General features: G+C 39.4%; 1 protein-coding gene and 1 pseudogene across 6 annotated transcripts in view; one reads left to right on the top strand and one right to left on the bottom strand.

Annotated features, from left to right (window-relative positions):
* BCL2L13 (BCL2 like 13) overlaps nucleotides 1-19,573 on the bottom strand; it is a 69,521-nt gene that overhangs the window by 7,800 nt on the left and 42,148 nt on the right. For 2 of the 6 annotated variants that reach the window (XM_057556370.1, XM_057556369.1), the window contains 2 exons: nucleotides 16,362-16,431; nucleotides 9,733-9,876 (listed from right to left, as the gene is read on the bottom strand). In XM_057556370.1, coding sequence (XP_057412353.1) covers nucleotides 9,733-9,876; nucleotides 16,362-16,431 — 214 coding nt within the window. Of the gene's footprint in view, nucleotides 1-9,732; nucleotides 9,877-16,085; nucleotides 16,226-16,361; nucleotides 16,432-19,573 lie in introns of those variants that run through there. The other 4 variants (XR_009009694.1, XM_057556372.1, XM_057556371.1 and 1 more) reach the window with 3 other exon arrangements.
* LOC130709198 (AP-1 complex subunit sigma-2-like) lies at nucleotides 2,417-4,193 on the top strand (annotated as a pseudogene).

The following is a 19,573-nucleotide window of genomic DNA, read 5'->3' as shown; positions in this document are numbered from 1 at the left end:
AACACCAAGTACAATAAGTGTCCCAAGAACTACACCTAAGCATGTCATTCTCAAATTACAGAAAATCAGAGATAAAGAAAAAAATTCTGTGACAAGTCAGAGGAAAAAATCTTATCTAGAGAGGAACAAAGATAAGAATTACATCTAGCTTCTCATCAGAAACCAAGCAAGCAAGAAGAGAGTGGAGGGAAATATTTAAAGCGTTGAGAGAAAAAACCTACTGACCTAGAATTCTGTTCCTGAGAAGTTATCCTTCAAAAATGAAGGAGAGGGTGTGGAGAACAGGGAACCCTCCTGCACTGTTGGTGGGAATGTAAATTGATACAGCCACTATGGAGAAGAGTATGGAGGTTCCTTAAAAAACTAAAAATAGAAATACCATACAACCCAGCAATCCCACTACTGGACATATACCCTGAGAAAACCGTAATTCAAAAAGAGTCATGTTCCACCATGTTCACTGCAGCACTGTTTACAACAGCCAGGGCATGGAAGCAACCTAAGTGTCCATCGACAGATGAACAGATAAAGAAGATGTGGCACATATATACAATGGAATATTAATTACTCAGCCATAAAAAGAAACGAAACTGAGTTATCTGTGACGAGGTGGATGGACCTAGAGTCTGTCGTACAGGGTGAAGTAAGTCAGAAAGAGAAATACCGCATGCTAACACATATATATGGAATCTAAACAAACGGTACTGGTAAACCTAGGGGCAGGGCAGGAACAAAGACGCAGACATAGAGAACGGACTTGACGGGGAAGGGTGAGCTGGGACTAAGTGAGAGAGGGGCATGGACATATATACACTACCAAATGTAAAACAGCTATCGGGAAGCAGCCGCATAGCACAGGGAGACCAGCTCGGTGCTTTGTGACCACCTACAGGGGTCGGATAGGGAGGGTGGGAGGGAGGCTTAAGAGGGAGGGGATATGGGGATATATGTATGCATATAGCTGATTCACTTTGTTGTGCAGGAGAAACTAACACAACATTGTAAAGCAATTATACTCCAATAAAGATATTTAAAAAAGAAAAATTAAAATTAAGGCAAGACATGTGATCTTAAAAAAAAATGTATGGGCTTCCCTGGTGGCGCAGCGGTTGAGAGTCTGCCTGCTAATGCAGGGCACACGGGTTCGAGCCCTGGTCTGGGAAGATCCCACATGCCGCGGAGCAACTGGACCCGTGAGCCACAACTACTGAGCCTGCGCGTCTGGAGCCTGTGCTCCGCAACGGGAGGGGCCGCGATAGTGAAAGGCCCGTGCACCGCGATGAAGAGTGACCCCCCGCACCACGATGAAGAGTGGCCCCCGCTTGCCACAACTGGAGAAGGCCCTCGCACGAAACGAAGACCCAACACAGCCAAAATAAATAAATAAATAAATAAACTAGCTATAAACCCATTAAAAAAAAATGTATTAAGTTGTACAAGAATATACAAAAAACCATTGAATTATACACTTCATATGGGTGAACTGTGTGGTTGTGAATTATATCTCAATAAAGTAAACTATTCACACACACACACACACACAAAGGAGAAATAAAGATTTTCTCAGACAAGCAAAAATTGAAGGAATTGCTAGTAGACATGCCTTGTAAGAAATGTTAAAAGAAGTTCTTTAGAGAAGGATAATGATATAAGTCAGAAACGCAGATCTACACGGAGAAAGGGAGGCCACTGAGGAAGAAGTAGGTGAAGGGAGAATAAAAACTTTTTTCTTATTCTTAATTGATCTTCCAGATAACAGCTGATCAAAGTAATAATAGCAACAATGTATTCGATTATGTGTGCTTATACAAGTGACATGAATGACAGCAATGATACAAGGGATGCTCTTACAAGGTACTCACTCACTCACAGTGCTCGTGAAGCAGTACAGTGTTACCTGAAAGTGGACTTGGATTAGCTGTAAACGTATACTGCAAACTGTAGGGCAACCACTTAAAGAGGTAAAAGGAGAAATGTAATGGACATGCCAAGAAAGGAGAGAAAATGGAAACATATAACATCCTCAATTAAAACCACAAAAGGCAGAAAAAGAGTGGGGGACAAAAACAGGAACAAAGAATAAGGGCAACAAGTAGAAAACAATGACAAATATGACAGATATTCATATAATTACATCAATAACTACTTTGGGGCTTCCCTGGTGGCACAGTGGTTGGGAGTCCGCCTGCCAATGCAGGGGACACGGGTTTGAGCCCTGGTTTGGGAGGATCCCACATGCTGTGGAGCAGCTAAGCCTGGGCACCACAGCTGCTGAGCCTGCGCTCTAGAGACCACGGGCCACAACTACTGAGCCCGTTTGCCACGACTGCTGGGGCCCGCGCACCTAGAGCCCGTGCTCTGCAACAAAGAGAAGCCACCGCAGTGAGAGGCCCATGCACTGCAGCGAAGAGTAGACCCCGCTCGCCACAACCAGAGAAAGCCCATGTGTAGCCAAAAATAAAAATAAATAAAATAAATAATTTAAAAACAAATACAATTAAAAAATAATAATAATAATTACTTTGAACATCAATAGTCTAAACACACCAACTACAAGAAAGACATTGTCAGACTAGATGAAAAACAAAGATCCGACTGTCTGCTGTGTCTAAGAAACTCGCTTCACGTAAAGACACAGACATGTTAAGAGTAAACTGACCACGCAGACACTCATCAGAGGCAAGTGGGAGCAGCCGCCAGCCAGGCCCTCTCTGGTTGTTGCCCGCGGCCGCGAGCCAGTTTACATTGCTTTTTCGTCATGGGGGAGTTTCAACTGCAGAAACGATACATCCCACTATCAGACAAAGAGAAAGAAAAGATGACAAGAGAACTGTTCAAACCATTTAAGTACCAAAACCTAAAAGGTGCAGCTTTCATGAGTGGCAAGATCAGAGGAATGTTCACAGAAGATGTGCTCATCTGTGTTTCTGCTGTGCTACTGAGGGTCAGGACAGGCACTAAGGACCCTGGAAACAACCCACTGCTACCTGGAACAACCTGACAAGGCCCTTGGCTGTGCACGTGAGCTTGGTATCATCCTTAATTCTGAGAAGGCTTACTGTATGTTGGATGGGTTTCTTTTGGGAGGGGAAACATTCAAGAAAAGTGTCCCTAAAGCAAGTGAGCAGGCTGGTCTGGTACAGGAGCCACGCCATGAGTGCTTCAGTGTCCCCGTGGACCACGTGACCACTCATCCTGTGTGCGGAATTCACAGAGGAAACAAAGCTGATATGCTGATGAAAGAAAGTATCCTCAGCTTGGTGACTGATTATCTTGTATAATAATAATAGAACATTTCAGGGACTTCCCTGGTGGCGCAGTGGTTGAGAATCTGCCTGCCAATGCAGGGGACACGGGTACGAGCCCTGCTCCGGGAAGACCCCACAAGCTGTGGAGCAGCTAAGCCCGTGAGTCACAACTACTGAGCCTGCGCTCTAGAGCCCATGCACCACAACTACTGAGCCTGCGCTCTAGAGCCCGTGTGCCACAACTACTGAAGCCCGTGTGCCTAGAGGCCGTGCTCCGCAACAAGAGAAGCCACCGCAGTGAGTAGCCCACGCACTGCAATGAAGAGTAGCCCCTGCTCGCCACAACTAGAGAAAGCACGCACACAGCAACAAAGACCCAATGCAGCCAAATAAATAAATAAAAATTTTTTTAAAAAAACAAACAACATTTCAGAACCAACACCTTTACAATTGTAATTTTTTTCCCTGTTCTTATTCCTCTTTTCTGTTTTATTTTCGTTCTATATATGATCTTGATATAGCTTTTTCCTGCTCACAACTGGTTTAATTTCTTCTTGAAAAAATATGACCTATGACTGTTTTGAGTAGTATTGCATATTAAAAACACACGTATCATTTATAAACTATCTGTGATTGATATTATAAGAGGAAAACCTAGCAATCGTTAAAATGTTTACCAAAGAAAATATAGCTGAAATGTTAGGTCGAATACTCAGTGCCATAATATAGTGTGGTTTGGTCTTCAAAGTGTTGGGAAAAAAAAACCCTACAAAACTATATTTAGTTGATTATACTACAGTCTATATGAGCTAATGTGTTCTAATGTATCACATAAAAGTGTATTTGGAAATAATATAAAAAGTAAAGTCTGTACTATTATATAATATTTAAGGTAAAACACTCACAGCTTTTAAGAAATTTGTAATGCCACATTTACTGAATCACATTTATGCTATACAACTATACCGAACAATCCCTTGAACTATCAGAAAGCTATGTCAGAAAAGGCTTTTCCCCAATATCTATTGCTCAACAGTAAGCCACCCTCTCAAAGTATTAATGAGGTTTATTTATATAGTTAAAATTCTAATATTGTTTAAATACTAATATTTTACTATTTATTGTTTTATAATCTAGTTAAGTCTTCGTTTAGATACTTAATGCTTTGTTAACTATGGTTTTATATTTCTGAGTATTTAAACCTTTAATTTGATCATTGTTGTGTATACTTTTAATGAAACATGGGGGACTTCCCTGGTGGTCCAGTGGGTAAGACTCTGTGCTCCCAATGCAGGCGGCCCAGGCTCGATCCCTGGTTGGGGAACTAGATCCTGTATGCATGCCATAACTAAGAAGTATGCGTGCCACAACTAAGATCCCACATGCCACAAGATTGTAAATAAATAAATAAATAAATAAATATTTAATGAAACATGGAACATATTTTATTATAAAGGGGAAAGTACCAAATACTTCACTGTTTATATCTAGAGAGTTTAAAGCCTGAGATAAGAAAGCTATCATTAAATAACAAATTCAAGACATGCTCAAACTGGTTTACCACTGAAAGAAGACCTGTGAAAATATGTTAGGCAGGTATGCAGATCGGTTGTCTCCCTCCTTACCATTCTCACTGTACATCACATCTGAAGCACCCGGATGGGTCATCAAATGAGAAATTTAGCATTATACACTGACAGCACTGGAAACACTGGTCTTCACATTTCCATTCCCCTCTCTCCCTCTCCCAGCCCTGCAGCATGTTATTCACCTGGTTTTAATGCTACATAAACATTCACTGTCTCATGCCTATTTGCTTTGGATGCTGTGTGCCGAGCTGTAACAAGATGTTGTTTCTTTTGTTATCTGTATACAGCTGCTTGCTTTAAATTAGTAGATTCTCAGATAGCTTTCCCTGCATGTCTAAAATACAAATCCTGCATGTTAAAGGAAAGAAGGAAAGGAAGAAAGGAAGGGAGGGACAGGGAGTAGCTACATTAATTTCACACAGACCAGATTTCAGAGCAAGGAAACTTATCAGGGATGAAGAGGGGTGTTACATAATGATAGATGGGTTAAACCCCCAAGAAGATGTAATAGTCTTTGATATGTACACACCTAACCAAAGAGCTGCAAGAGGAACAGATGAATCCACCAAGACAACTGGAGACTTCAGCACCCTCCATCAGAAATGGACAGATCCAGGGGCTTCCCTGGTGGCGCAGTGGTTGAGAATCTGCCTGCCAATGCAGGGGACACGGGTTTGAGCCCTGGTCTGGGAGGATCCCACATGCCCCGGAGTGGCTGGGCCCGTGAGCCACAATTGCTGAGCCTGTGCGTCTGGAGCCCGTGCTCCGCAACAAGAGAGGCTGCGATAGTGAGAGGCCCGCGCACCGCGATGAAGAGTGGCCCCCACTTGCCGCAACTGGAGAAAGCCCTCGCACAGAAACGAAGACCCAACACAGCCATAAATAAATAAATAAATAAATAAATAAATAAATAAATAAATAAACCCAAAGTTTTTTAAAAAAAAGAAATGGACAGATCCAGCAGGCGGGCAATCAGCGGGATACAACGGACATCTATAGACTACTTCCATCCAACCACAGCAGGATACACCTTCTTCCCAAGCTCATATGGAATATTCATCTAGACCAAATTCTGGGACGTGAAACATACCTTAACAAATTTAAAAGAACAGAATCATACTATGTCTGCTCTCAAACCACAATGGGATACAACTAGAAATCAATAACAGAAAGATAGCTAGAAAATCCTCAAGTACTTGGAGATTAAACAATATATTTCTAAATAACACATGGGTCGAAGAATAAATCTCAAGAGAAATTTAAAAAATCTTTAGAAGTAAATTAAAAAAAAATTATTAAAATTTGTGTGAGACAGTGAAAGCCGTGCTTAAGTGGAAAGTTACAGCATTAAATGCATATATTAGAAAAGAAGAAAGATCGAAAATCAATCATCTAAGCCTCCACCTTAGGAAACTAGAAAAAGCAGAGTAAATTAAATCCAAAGTAAGCAGAAGAAAAGATAATAATAAAAAGAGAGCAGAAATCAATGAAATTGAAAATAGGAAATCAATAGAGAAAATCAACAAAACCAAAAACTGGTTCTTTGAGAAAATAAATAAAATTAATAAGCCTCGGGACTTCCCTGGTGGTGCAGTGGTTAAGCATCCACCTGCCAACGCAGGGGACACGGGTTCAAGCCCTGGTCCAGGAAGCTCCCACATGCCGCAGAGCAACTAAGCCCGTGCACCACAACTACTGAGCCTGCGCTCTAGAGCCTGTGAGCCACAACTACTGAACCCGCAAGCCACAACTATTGAAACCTGCATGCCTAGAGCCCATGCTCCACAACAAGAGAAGCTACCACAGTAAGAAGTACGTGCACCACAACGAAGAGTAGCCCCTGCTCGCCACAACTAGAGAAAGCCCACACGTGACAACGAAGACCCAACACAGCCAAAGATAAAAATAAAATAAAATAAAATAAAAAAGGAACTACAGACCCACACATTGCATAGACTTAAAGACAGGATATTTTTGAAACATTTGGAAATTTGAATGCTAACAGGATATTTGATGATATGAAGAAATTATTTTTAATTTTTTTGTGATGTGACAATGGTATTGTGATTTAAAATAAAAAAAGAACCTTTACTTTTCAGAGATCCATAGTGAAATCTTCACAGATAAAATTATAGGATGTCTGGATTTTGCTTCAAAATACTACTGTATTAAAAGGGGAAGTGATTAGGATGTGAATAAAGCATAACTGGCAGTAAATTAATGATTGCTAGGACTAAGTGATGGGGGTTCATTACACTCTCGTGTCTATTTTTATATACAAAATTCTCCAAAAGAAAACTTTTTAAAAAAGTAAGTAGTGTAAGAGAATTAAAAAAATTAAAATCCACTGTACCTTCCTCCAAACAAAGGAAATATGGATAGCTCTATGCAAACAAATCTGAAAATTTAGGGATAATATTCTAGAAAGATTATCAAAAGTTGACAAGAAAAAACAGAAACCTTCCCTCAAAGAAAATACCAGGTGGTTTTGAAGGAATGTTATAGGAAGCAAGGCACAGATGATCTGAGTCTCATACAAACTGTTGCAGAGTACAGAAAAGGAGGAACCATTCTTCCCAACTCTAAATTCTTTTATGAAGCTAGCACACCCTTAAAACTGAAACCAAACAAGAAAAAGTACAGGCCAACCTCACTCATTGGGACTGATACAACTAAATGGTGGAACGATGAAAGGAAATTTAACTCATGTTAACATCAGGAAAGACAAGGATGGATTCTAATACCATTTCTGTTAATATGGTGCTGACTAGTGCCATACATTCTTTTAAAAAGATAGACTCATCAAGGAAAAAAAATTGACATTATTCACACATGGTGTGATTTTCTATGTAGAAAACCCAAAGGAGCCCAGAGATAATCAGGCTAATAAGATAGTTGGACAAATCTGCTGGATATGAAGTCAATGTGGAAAATGCAAATTGACAAAGGAGCTATAGTTATGCATGACATTAACACTAGGGGAAACTGGGTGAAGGGCATGTGGGGATGCTTTATCTTTGTAACTTTCTTGTAAATCTAAAATTATTCCTGGGCTTCCCTGGTGGCGCAGTGATTGAGAATCAGCCTGCCAATGCAGGGGACACGGGTTTGAGCCCTGGTCTGGGAAGATCCCACGTGCCGCAGAGCAGCTGGGCCTGTGAGCCACAATTACTGAGCCTGCGCGTCTGGAGCCTGTGCTCCGCAACAAGAGAGGCTGCAATAGTGAGAGGCCCGCGCACCGCGATTAAGAGTGGCCCCCACTTGCCACAACTAGAGAAAGCCCTCGCACAAAAACGAAGACTCAACACAGCCATAAATAAATAAATAAATACTTAAAAAAAAAAAGTAGTCTATTAAAAAAAAAATTAAAAAAATAAAATTATTCCTAAATAATCTTATTTTAATAAATAATTTTTAAAATTAATAAGTCTGACAATATTAAGTGTTGGGGAGAAGGTACAACAACAAAAATTCTCATATTTATAAAGAAAAACTCTTATAAGCTGCTGACAGAGGGCAAGCTGGAAACCACTGTGGAAAACGCTTTGGCATCATCTTGTAAATTAGAACATGTCTATACTCTTGGAACCAGAAATTCTACTCCCAAGTAAATACCCAGAGAAACTCCTGCACATATGGATGAGACTCTTTCCAACAGCAAAAAGGGAGAAATGTCTACTGGCAAGCCTGTAGATAAATAAACTACAGATAAATTGTGACATATTTACACATGGAAACCAAACGCCCATCAAAACATCAACTTGGATCATGTGTTCTCAAAGGGGATGAAGTCAAGGGTTAAAACTGGTTTGGGGAGATGTGAGCAATCTTAGATATTACAAAGGCCTGTGGCCCTCCAAAAGGCCCCAGTTCATAAACAGACTTATATCTGTGCTTTTAAAATTTCACATGGGGAGGAGGGAGATGATAAGGATAAAAATGTCTAAAGAGGAACCTTAGGGGGGTGATAATGAAAAAAAAGTTGAGAAACAATGACCTAGGTGAATCTTAAGAATACAACACTGAATGAAAACAGCAAGTTACAGAAGAATACATATGACACTATTTACATAAAGTTCCAAACATACAAAATAATATACTGTCTAGGGATATATACATATTAAAACTATAATTCAGAATAGAAGTTGTCCTTGTGAAGTAGGTAGGAACATGTGGATATCTAGGAGGGGTATATAAGGAGACTCAAAAGTGTTGGCTGTGTTCTCTTCTTCGACTGGGAGAGTAAATACATAGGTGTTCATTTATTATTCCTCACCTCTAAAGTGTAAGTATATAAAAGTTATTATATACTTATTATATATTTTTTCTCAGTATATGTTATTATATACTTTTATATACTAAGTACACAGAAGTTATTTATATACTTTTTGCTAGTATGAAATGTTTCATAATTATAACCACTTAAAAATACCACACATGGGGACTTCCCTGGTGGCACAGTGGTGAAGACTCCGCGCTCCCAATGCAGGGGGCCCGGGTTCGATCACTAGTCAGGGAACTAGAACCCACATGCATGCTGCAACTAAGAGTTCACATGCCACAACTTAGGAGCCCGCATGCCGCAGCTAAGGAGCCCATGTGCCGTAACTAAGGAGCCCACCTGCCGCCAACTAAGACCCAGCGCAACCTAATAAATAAATAAATAAAATTTTTTTTTAAAAACCATATGTGAATTTAGGAGTAAAATCTTAGTTTAACTTAAACTGCATGAATAGTCTTTCCATTGATCACCATCCAATCACAATATTAAATAACACTGAACAATAATGTTAATGATATTTAACCTATGCTTTTGAAAACAACCATGAGGGGCTTAATTTTTTTTTTTCTTTTAAGAAGATTAAAAAAAACAAAAAAAACTTGAAAGCGCATACCCAGCCACCTTGCTGAATGATGTACTCGGCGGCATGGTCCTCCAGGAAAGTCACACCAAACTCCAGCAATGCACTCAAAGGTTCTTGACCACGTCTTGTCAACTCCAAAAGCATTTGCCGTAGCAAAATCAGAGGCACCAAAACCTTTAAGGCAAAGATGAGAGAGTAAAAAACAAACTGAAATTCTTACAGTTCATTTTATATGTTCTACTGCTAGAAAATACACTCCAGTGCATCATTATGGAACTCCATTTTTATCATAATAAAGGAAATAAAATAGTGACCCCTACTAGAATTTTTGAGAATAATACATGTATGTTTTATACCACAGGGTGGTAGAAATAATATTATATGAAAACAACTGGGCCTGTGTGTGTGTGTGTGTGTGTGTGTGTGTGTGTGCGTGCGTGTGCGTGTGTAACAACATATGTATAGGAAATTCACTAAAGCATTATTTATAATAGCAAAAGACCGGAAACAACCCAACAGACCAAATTTTGGTCATTCAGTAAAATATCAAGTAGTTGTTAAAAAAGAATAAGATTGTCCACTGCCCAATTACCAAGATTTACTTTCAGTGAAAAAAGATAAAGGAGAGTATGTACAATAATGATACATTATTAACATTATTGTTAACAGAACAAAACATCTGCACACACGTTTGTATAACCCTATAGTATTTTTGAAAAATACCTAAGAAACTGGTGATAGTGGTAGCCTAAAAAGAGGAAAACTAGGTAAGTGGTGACAAGGGTGGGAAGTATTTTCAAGTGTATGTCTTCTGTACTTTGTGCATTTTGTACCATGTGCTTTTATTCTATTTGAAAACAAGAACTTTCAAAATTATGAGCTATCTTATACAAGTCATCAAAAACCAGAAGTGTTATTATCACTCCTAATAACCTTATGGCTCAATATTTTAAAATCATAAAAATTTATTTTGGAGACTAACTAGAGTCCCTTTCCTTCCAAAAAAGCCCCCTGCATACTGAAAAGAACTAAGTACTTTCAGTTAACTATCTGCATGCAATCTCTTCTGTGTAAAACATCAAGAGGTCTCCACACAACTGGGAAGGACCGTGAAAGGAAATGAAACCAATTCCAGTTTCCTGTCACCGACCCGCCAAGGTCATAGCTGAGGGATTACAACACATTTCTGCAGAAGAGGACAAACAGAAAAGACAATGAGTTTATATCCTTACTAATATTCTTTGGGTTTTTTTTTTTAAGTAAAAGCAGCCCTGAAGGAATGTCTATCAAAGTCTGAAAGAAAAATGCAAAAAACACACATCTTCACTTTTTGGTATTCTAAAAGAACTCCAGCCCAAAATGCAGTAAAAACCCCTTCTTAGCACCAATGGAGGGGTATAGGGCTATAAAGAAGACTGTGTGTTAGGCTTTTTCTACAATCAGAAACCTGTATCACTTTTGAAAACAGAAATGAACACGGCTGTTCATCCAGCCTAGTATTCTGTCTCAGCTGGAGCAGGAGAGGAGCTTCTGAACCAGCCCTGCAGACTCACGTCACACCAACTCCAAAGGCCTGGGACGTTCCATACCTCAAAACATTCTCATTTCCCATAATAATCTACGAACATGCATATTTTAAAGTTATTCATGTTTAAGCTCTATTACCTCTTAAAAAATGAGTTGCAAATATTTCATACTTGCTATATAAAAATAATACTCTTATTTGTTCCAAATTTACCTCTTTCATGTATCAAATGTAGTTGCCCCCATTTTACTATGTAATAATCTAGAGATAAATCTGTAATCCTCTTTCACTACTGTCTTTAGTCCTTAACCATATTCCCTCTCATTCACTATACTTTTTACGCTGAAATCTACTAATTTTTTAGTCCGTTCTTTACATAGCAATTCCTCCACTGCTTGTATCATTTAAGTTATCCTTTCCTGGATCTTCTCCATCCCAATTACATCTTTCTTGAAATGCAGTGAGTGCAGAAACTTCTTTTTTCAAGACTAACATCTTCTATTTGGTTGACAACACTCTTGGTTATACATGTCCTGTGTGCTTCACCTATGTGACACACTATCTTCAAGGACCCACTACACTTTATAATTTAATTGTCTTTATGTACTCATACCCACTTGCCCTCTAATTGCTATGATCACACACAAAGCTTCATGAGTATTTCTACAACTGACCTCCATCAATTCTGCATTTTATATCATGTGTACACCTGATATATATATATTTTTAAACAACACTTTTGAAATAAACTTTTATTTATTTATTTATTTATTTATGGCTGTGTTGGGTCTTCGTTTCTGTGCGAGGGCTTTCCCTAGTTGCGGCAAGCGGGGGCCACTCTTCATCACGGTGCGTGGGCCTCTCACTATCGCGGCCTCTCTTGCTGCGGAGCACAGGCTCCAGACGCGCAGGCTCAGTAATTGTGGCTCACGGGCCTAGTTGCTCCGCGGCATGTGGGATCTTCCCAGACCAGGGCTCGAACCCGTGTCCCCTGCATTGGCAGGCAGATTCTCAACCACTGTGCCACCAGGGAAGCCCCCACCTGACATTTTTTGTACTTCACTTCCCACAGTATTAAAATAATGTTAAAATAAAACTGGATCCCCAAGTATCCATTCCTAAAAGGTCCCACTATTTCTATCTCTAGCACTAAAAAGCAACCAAGCAATCTTACATTTTGAATTCTTTTCTGTAAGTCATTTCCTTACTGGGTAACAGTAATCGCACAACTCATGTAAGTTATTTGTTTGTTCAATAATTTCTGCAGTAGATGCTAAGGTTCTTCTGACCATCAGAAAAGGTTATCTCCACTCTCTGTCTCCCCATATACACCACGTGGTGTCTTCCTCCAATAGGTTATATGCACTTAGCTAACAGTGTTATCCTTCTACTAAAGAACATATGAGCTTGCCTGGTGCAGAAATGACATATACCAATTTATAGCTCCAAGAATCCCTTCCAGGAAAATACTGTGATGATAATTTTTGGTCCATGAATCTACTCTTTAACCCTTCTATGTCTCAGCAATTCTAGTAAATGTCACACCCCACAAATTTTATCTAAACCTAATCCATTGATTAGGTTTGAATGCCTCTGAAATATCTGCTTCAAAATAAAATTTAAGAGACAACCAGACATTATGTGTCACTCAGTGTGATGCCACAGGAAATAGAGAATACCACCACTGACACGGTCTTGCCACAAAGATTAAACCTGAATATGATCAGGCCTCTAGAGCAACCTACCAATGGAAAGGAGATGGATACAGTCAGCCCTTGAACAGCATGGGTCTGAACTGGAGGAACCACGGATACTGAGGGCTAACTATAAGTGATACACTGAGTTTTCCCAACAGTAAATACTACAGTACTACCCCATCCGCAGTTTGGTGAATCCGCAGATGCAGAACTGCATGTATGGAGGGACTGAGGACAGGGGGGCCAACTTTAAGTTATATGAAGACTTGCGGCTGGAGGGAGGGTCGGTGCCCCTAACCCCCGCATTGTTCAAGGGTCAGCTGTGCATGTTAGCTGGCATCTCAGTGATGCAGTCAATAAAATCCAGAGGGTAGAAAATTTAACAGAACAAATAATCTGTAAGGAATTAGAGAAGAAAAAAAAAAAACCCAAGAGGAAGAGTAAGTCTGCAAATTAAGAGACTTAGGTCACATATTATGTGATCACATGTATATGAAATGCCCGGAACAAGCAAATTCATAGAGACAGAGTCAAGCCATATGGCCAGGGGCTGGAAGGAATAGGAAATGGGGAGTGACCACTCTAAGGTACGGGGTTTCTTTTGGGGAAGATAAAAATGTTCTGGAATTAGACAGTGGAGATGGCTGCACAACTCTGTGATTGTACTAAAAACCATTAAACTGTGTATTTCAGAAGGGTAAATTTTATGGTATATGAATTATATTTCAAAAAACTTTTTAAAGACAAGAGACATATCAACCAAATACAATGCATGAGCCTTGTCTGGATCTCGATTCAAACAAATCAGCTTAGGAAAATACCTTTGTGAAACAACTGGGAAAATCTGAATACTGAATAGACTATGTCCTGATATTAGAATGACTGTTAATATCTGAGGTGTAATCATGGTATTCTCAGTTGTTAAAAAAGGGATATAATTATCCTTGGAAATACATACTAATGCATTTATAAGGTGTGCTTCAAGGTAATCTAGGGGGAGAGTGTGGGGAACAGATGAAACAAGACCAGACACATACTGAAAGCCGCCGAGGCTGAGTGACGGACACGGGTTTGTTAAATTATTCGCTCCGCTTTGTGCACGCCTGACATTTTAATAATGAAAGATTTTAAAAGATGAGTGACGTAATATGCCAGTAAAACTTAACCAAGGCAAATAGTTCACTCCTCTTTGCTACCGTGTCTCTGAAGTCGGTTTATTACATGTGAGCACTGTGCCCTAACACTCTAGCCTTTCCCTTTGATGGCCATTCTCCTCTTTTTCTATAAGCAGGTAAGTTCATAGGAAAACCAATTCCCATGAGGAAAAATAAAAGAAAACTAAAGAATAACCTACAATTCTGAGATAACTACTATGGATTATTTAATGTTTTGGCATACATTCCAATTATTTTTCTTGGCATATACATACTATACAGCCTACATTTATACATGTACTTAAAAAAAATCATTCTATTAATATGGGTTTTGTGACAGCTTTATTCCTCCACTTCTTTTGATCTATTTAAAAAGCATTATACCAAGATGCTTTTAAAATCCCTATACAGATGAACTGACATTCAGTTTGGAAACTTGGCATGCTTTGTGGACATTTTTTTCATTTGAGTCTTATGTACTTACCAGATAGCCATATTCATATAATGATGCTATATCAGAATTTTGCAAACATTCATGCAAAATATAAAGTGCAAAATATGGGCTAATTGCTTAAATTAGCCAATCTGATTTTGACTGGGGTGGAAAGAGGCATTTCAGTTTCCTATCATAATAAGCCAGGTTCTTTTTAGCCCTAAAGGACTTAGGAGAGTTATACTGGATTCATCAGAGCAAGTCATATTCTAATTGGCATGCTTCATTTACATGAGGTATTCAAGCCACAACCTTGGCAAGATGAGGGACTAAAATGAAGCAGGGAATGGGAAAAAAGGATGGGTGAAGAGGGAGAGTGAAGACTGGGGTTTACTCCAATTTTTTAGGATAAGCATAGGATGGCGGGGGGGAAGGCAGGGAGACATACGAGAGTTGATTGTGACAGTCCTAGACAAGGGTGACAGGAAAAGAACATAAAATAGGGGGAGAAGGCTACTCATATTAGGTATCTAAATATTTGTTGTTTGACATACTAAGAAAGCTCGTTTTTATTTATGAGAGGTTTGTTTTTTTCCACGAAAGCGAATGGAACAGTCAGATATTTTAACAAATTTTTTACAGCTAAGTAACATACTAAAACTCCATAATAGTGACTATTTGGTAACAAGGTTACATGTGTTAAATCTAACATAATAGCCACTGTTTACAGAGTGCTTACTATGGGGCCAGACACTGCACTAAAATAAGCACTGAACAACACATTATGTCACTCAGTTCTAATAAAACTTCTGAAGCTAGTAGTATCATCTCCACTTCACATATGTGAAAATTAAGACTTCAAGTGCTTAATTCACCTGTCCAAAGATATGCATCTAGTCAGTGGCAAAGCTGATACTGAAACAAGTCCGATTACAGGCCTATGATGCTAATGATTATGCTATAATGCCTCCAAAGCCTGTATTAAGGTGAGTAAAAATAATATACATCAATTAGGTACATAAGGTCACACAGTCTGGCTCATAGTAGTGACAATTCTGAGTAGAGGTGGCTATTTATAAAAATAACTGTACTGGACTTTCTCATCCCTAGCACCACATCACTAAGGGCCAGACTTCCTCCTCAGTGAGCTGGACCACCCCATACTGCCTCCCCTGAGACTCGGCCTCGTCGTCAAGGTGATAAGTGGATAATACAGCCTGAGACAATGGACCAGCAGCATGGTACAGTGGAAGAACACTGAAGCTGGAATCCAAAGATCTCAGCTCCAGTGCTGGTTCCAAAATTTACTAGTCAAGGGGTCTGAAGCAAGTACTTTATTTTTTTCCTGATTAATCACCTGATTAATCAAGGGGTCTGAAGCAAGTACTTTAACTGTTTTTTTTCCTGATTAATCACCTGCCCTAACTAGCTAACTAAACGACAAAACGGAAGTTAATAAAATTCATTCTGCCATCTCCGAGGGATGGCCGTAATGCTCAGATGGTACACTATCAGCACAACTGGGGCTACCCCTGTAAGAACCACAAGAAGCTGTGCCCCCGAAACATACTCACCTGTGAACAAATGACCAGCTGGAGAGAAACGTCGCATCTAAGGCAGAGAAATGAAGCGACCATGGGGATTCAGGGCAGACGGGGAGGCAGATGGCACAGCTACGGGGCATGTGGTTCTGCGCCAGCCTTAATCAGAAACACTGCACAACACAGCCGGATTTACGCGTTGAACAACAAGCTCTAACAGTTTTCTCTTATACGATGCTAACAATCCCTCCTGTACTTCATCACTAACACACTAAGATCTTGTAAGAGAAAAGATAACTTGGTTTATACCTTATTCCAGCCGCTGGCATGAACTGTGGTCTCCAGTGTACATTCCCGATATGCCTGATATGTCAATGGCCTGTAGAGATTTTTTTTAAAAGTCTGTGTCACAAAGAAGGAAAATTCTAAATTTCCAGATGAATAAACATACAGTCACTACTTTGCTGTTGAACTTTTTGCTAAAGTAACACAGATTTTTCAACATATAGTTTTCTATGAGACATGGCTTTTAACATTTGGTATGCATTTTTCTTTAAGCATTCTCTACAGGCTGAGATTTATGCTACCAGCTTGGGAAAGCAGTTTACAACATAGGAAGAGAAAAATATATAATAACAAATTTTTTACAATTCCTTGAAACTTATCCAACAAGGCTTCTACGTTGCAGATAAATATAAACACTTGGGTTATTAATACAGAATCAATAATAACAAATGACAAAAATTATCTCATTAATAAAATTGAAAGAACAAGTTAAACTTTTTAAAGGCAAAAAATGTAAAATATTTAAAAATTAAAGAGACATTGTCACTGGAAGACCTTTCAAACTGGGGACATAAGAAGTTGGAATAAGCAAGGTCAATAAATGAGCTCTATTTTTAACCTAGAGTCTCGTGACACCCAACCCTGGGGCGAGGCTCTCCTTCTGATTATTCCCGTTACACAGACACGCGTTTCTGAGGGGATGTGAGTGCTGCGTTCTCAGCGTGGGCCCGTGTGCAAATTAACACCAACGACAAAGGCACTCCACAGCAACTTACACATGAAGGCACCAAGGCTCTTGGATAACAGATTTAGTAAAGATTTACCTACCCACCCCACCCCCACCTTTTGTTGGCAAAGAATTAACATATATGTAAAAAAGGTGAGGAGCCTTGCTTTTATAGGATTTTAAAATCCATTCCAAAGGCATTTTCTGCTCTGACCACCCTGGTCTGTGATCTCGTCAGCCTATGAATATTTAAGATTGATAACAGGTACACTTACTGGTAGCCTATTGCTATGTTTTATATTTTTATACGTTTGTGTTTTATATTCTATTGCATACTAGGAAACTGAAGCTCAGAAAAACTAATAGACTGTCCCAGATCCACAGGGCTGCAAGCAGCAACAGAGGAATAGGAATTCACACCCAATTAGTGCTGGCTCCAAAGCACACGCCGCTGCTCCTATTCCAAGTCAGGATTTTGAAATGGGCCACGACACACTGATGCCCCATGTAGCTAACGAGCATCTGGACCAGGGTAATGAGGTCCAATAATCCTCAGTATTACTGAGGAACACACCAGACTGCAGAGACTTGCTAAAAAGAAAGAACCTACGACAACTCACCAATAATTTTTATAATAAATACATGTTCCAACTATAATATTTTTAACACACTGAATTAAATAAAATATATTTAAAATCTGTACTTAATCTTTTTATGTGGCTGCTAGAAAATTTTAAATTACATACATGTGACCTGCATTTTATCTGTTGGACAGCGTGTGGCTCTAGATGTTTCAGAAAACAGTTCTGATGACAAACGTATCGTTCTTTTCTGTAAGTCAATATAACGTAGCAGCACAGTGACACTGAAGGAGTTAAGATACAAGGGATGACCGTCTTAATAAGATGTTATGTGCGAGCTTCCTGCTATCGCACTGCCATTAAAGTAAGCGTAGAACTGTTTGAAGACCCGGGCGACACACTACGTGGTTGTAACACAGGCCTGAAGCAGACACGCTACTGTCTAACCTGCCTATTGCTCCCTGCAGCTCTGCTTGCGTGCATCAGTCCCTTCACGTCCTTTCCTGAACTGCCTGCTGCGCTGTGTGCCACGCGAGTCCTGATGGGGAGTCTATCAGGCTGAAGTACTTTAGCATCCTTCAGAATGAAACATGATTTGAAACATTATACGTACACACATATATGCACATAAAAGATCCAGCAGATTAAAACACTCAAAGGAAATCTTAAACGTAGAAAAATAAGTAGTTAAAAAATTAGCCCTATCTAATGAGCTACTTGAATTCAGCAAAGAAGAAAGAGGAGGGGAAAAACTTTTCTTTCTTTCTTTCTTTTTTTTTGGGTTGCACTATGCAGCTCACAGAATCTTAGATCCCCCAACCAGGGATCGAACCTGTGCCCTTGGCAGTGAAATGGCGAAGTCCTAACCACTGGACTGCCAGGGAATTCCAGGGGAAAAACTTTTCAGATTGCTGATGCTTGGCTGTATGAAGAGTTCAGGATTAGTTTCCCTACTTTAACAAAACTGTTTGGGGGAATAAGTGGTATTTTCCACCTTAAAAGATACTGCCATCAACCTGTACTATACTTCTAGTTCATCATCAGTTATTTTCAGGATATTAATAACTTTTTGAAGTTGTTAAGCTTTTGGGGAAAACAAAACAAATATTCATCCAAGACTGTATTTTTTAAAATATAATTTACTTTGCAGTGAAAAGATCAATTTGTCCTGTAGATCATGAAAAGGACTCCAAATACATATATAGTATAATACTGTTCTTCACATACATTGTACATATATAAAACTATAATGCTGTTCTTCGGAGAGCTCATAATATCCCAGTAAAGTTGAAATGAACAGAGAAGCTATGATAGAGTGAAATGACTTGACGCAAATAGTCTGCATCAAAGCTGGAGACCATTTTTTGCCTTATGCTTCTCAGTTACTTTACTCCCAGTCCCAACCGCTTTTACAAGTTCTTTATGTTTGTATTGGCCACACAGTAGGCTCCTTCAAATCTAAGATGAAAGCTCAATATACAAACTACACGCAAGTACGGCTGCTCTGGCTTAAGAAGAGTGGCGCGGGCCTAACCACCCCCCTCACCTCCTCACGACACTCTGACAGCCACTGCTGTGCCTCCAAATTTCCTGTCTCGGTTCTACTTCCCACGCCCAGAACCTTCTGTCCACGTTTATTTTTAAACTTTCTATGTAGAAAGTTACGAAAATCCAAATATGACTTTCATTTCACTGTTTCTTACGTATAGCTGGGATTTTTACATTTGCTCATGTCACCAAAATATGCGGAAACAAACTGAATCATCCTTAAACCCAAATTGCTTTCTTCTAACAAACGGTAACCTAAAAGCTTTGCCTTTGTGAAAGTAAGGGATTACTTTACTACAACAGTAATTTGGCATCTGAATGTTGGCCCCTTGAGTGAAGGAACAGTCTTCACCTTGTTTTAGTCGTCAATCTTCATTAAA

Source organism: Balaenoptera acutorostrata, chromosome 11 (genome assembly GCF_949987535.1).
Source record: "Balaenoptera acutorostrata chromosome 11, mBalAcu1.1, whole genome shotgun sequence".
Taxonomy (NCBI): Eukaryota; Metazoa; Chordata; class Mammalia; order Artiodactyla; family Balaenopteridae; genus Balaenoptera; species Balaenoptera acutorostrata.
The sequence above is the reverse complement of the archived record's forward strand: the minus strand, read 5'-3'. Positions and strand labels throughout refer to the sequence as shown.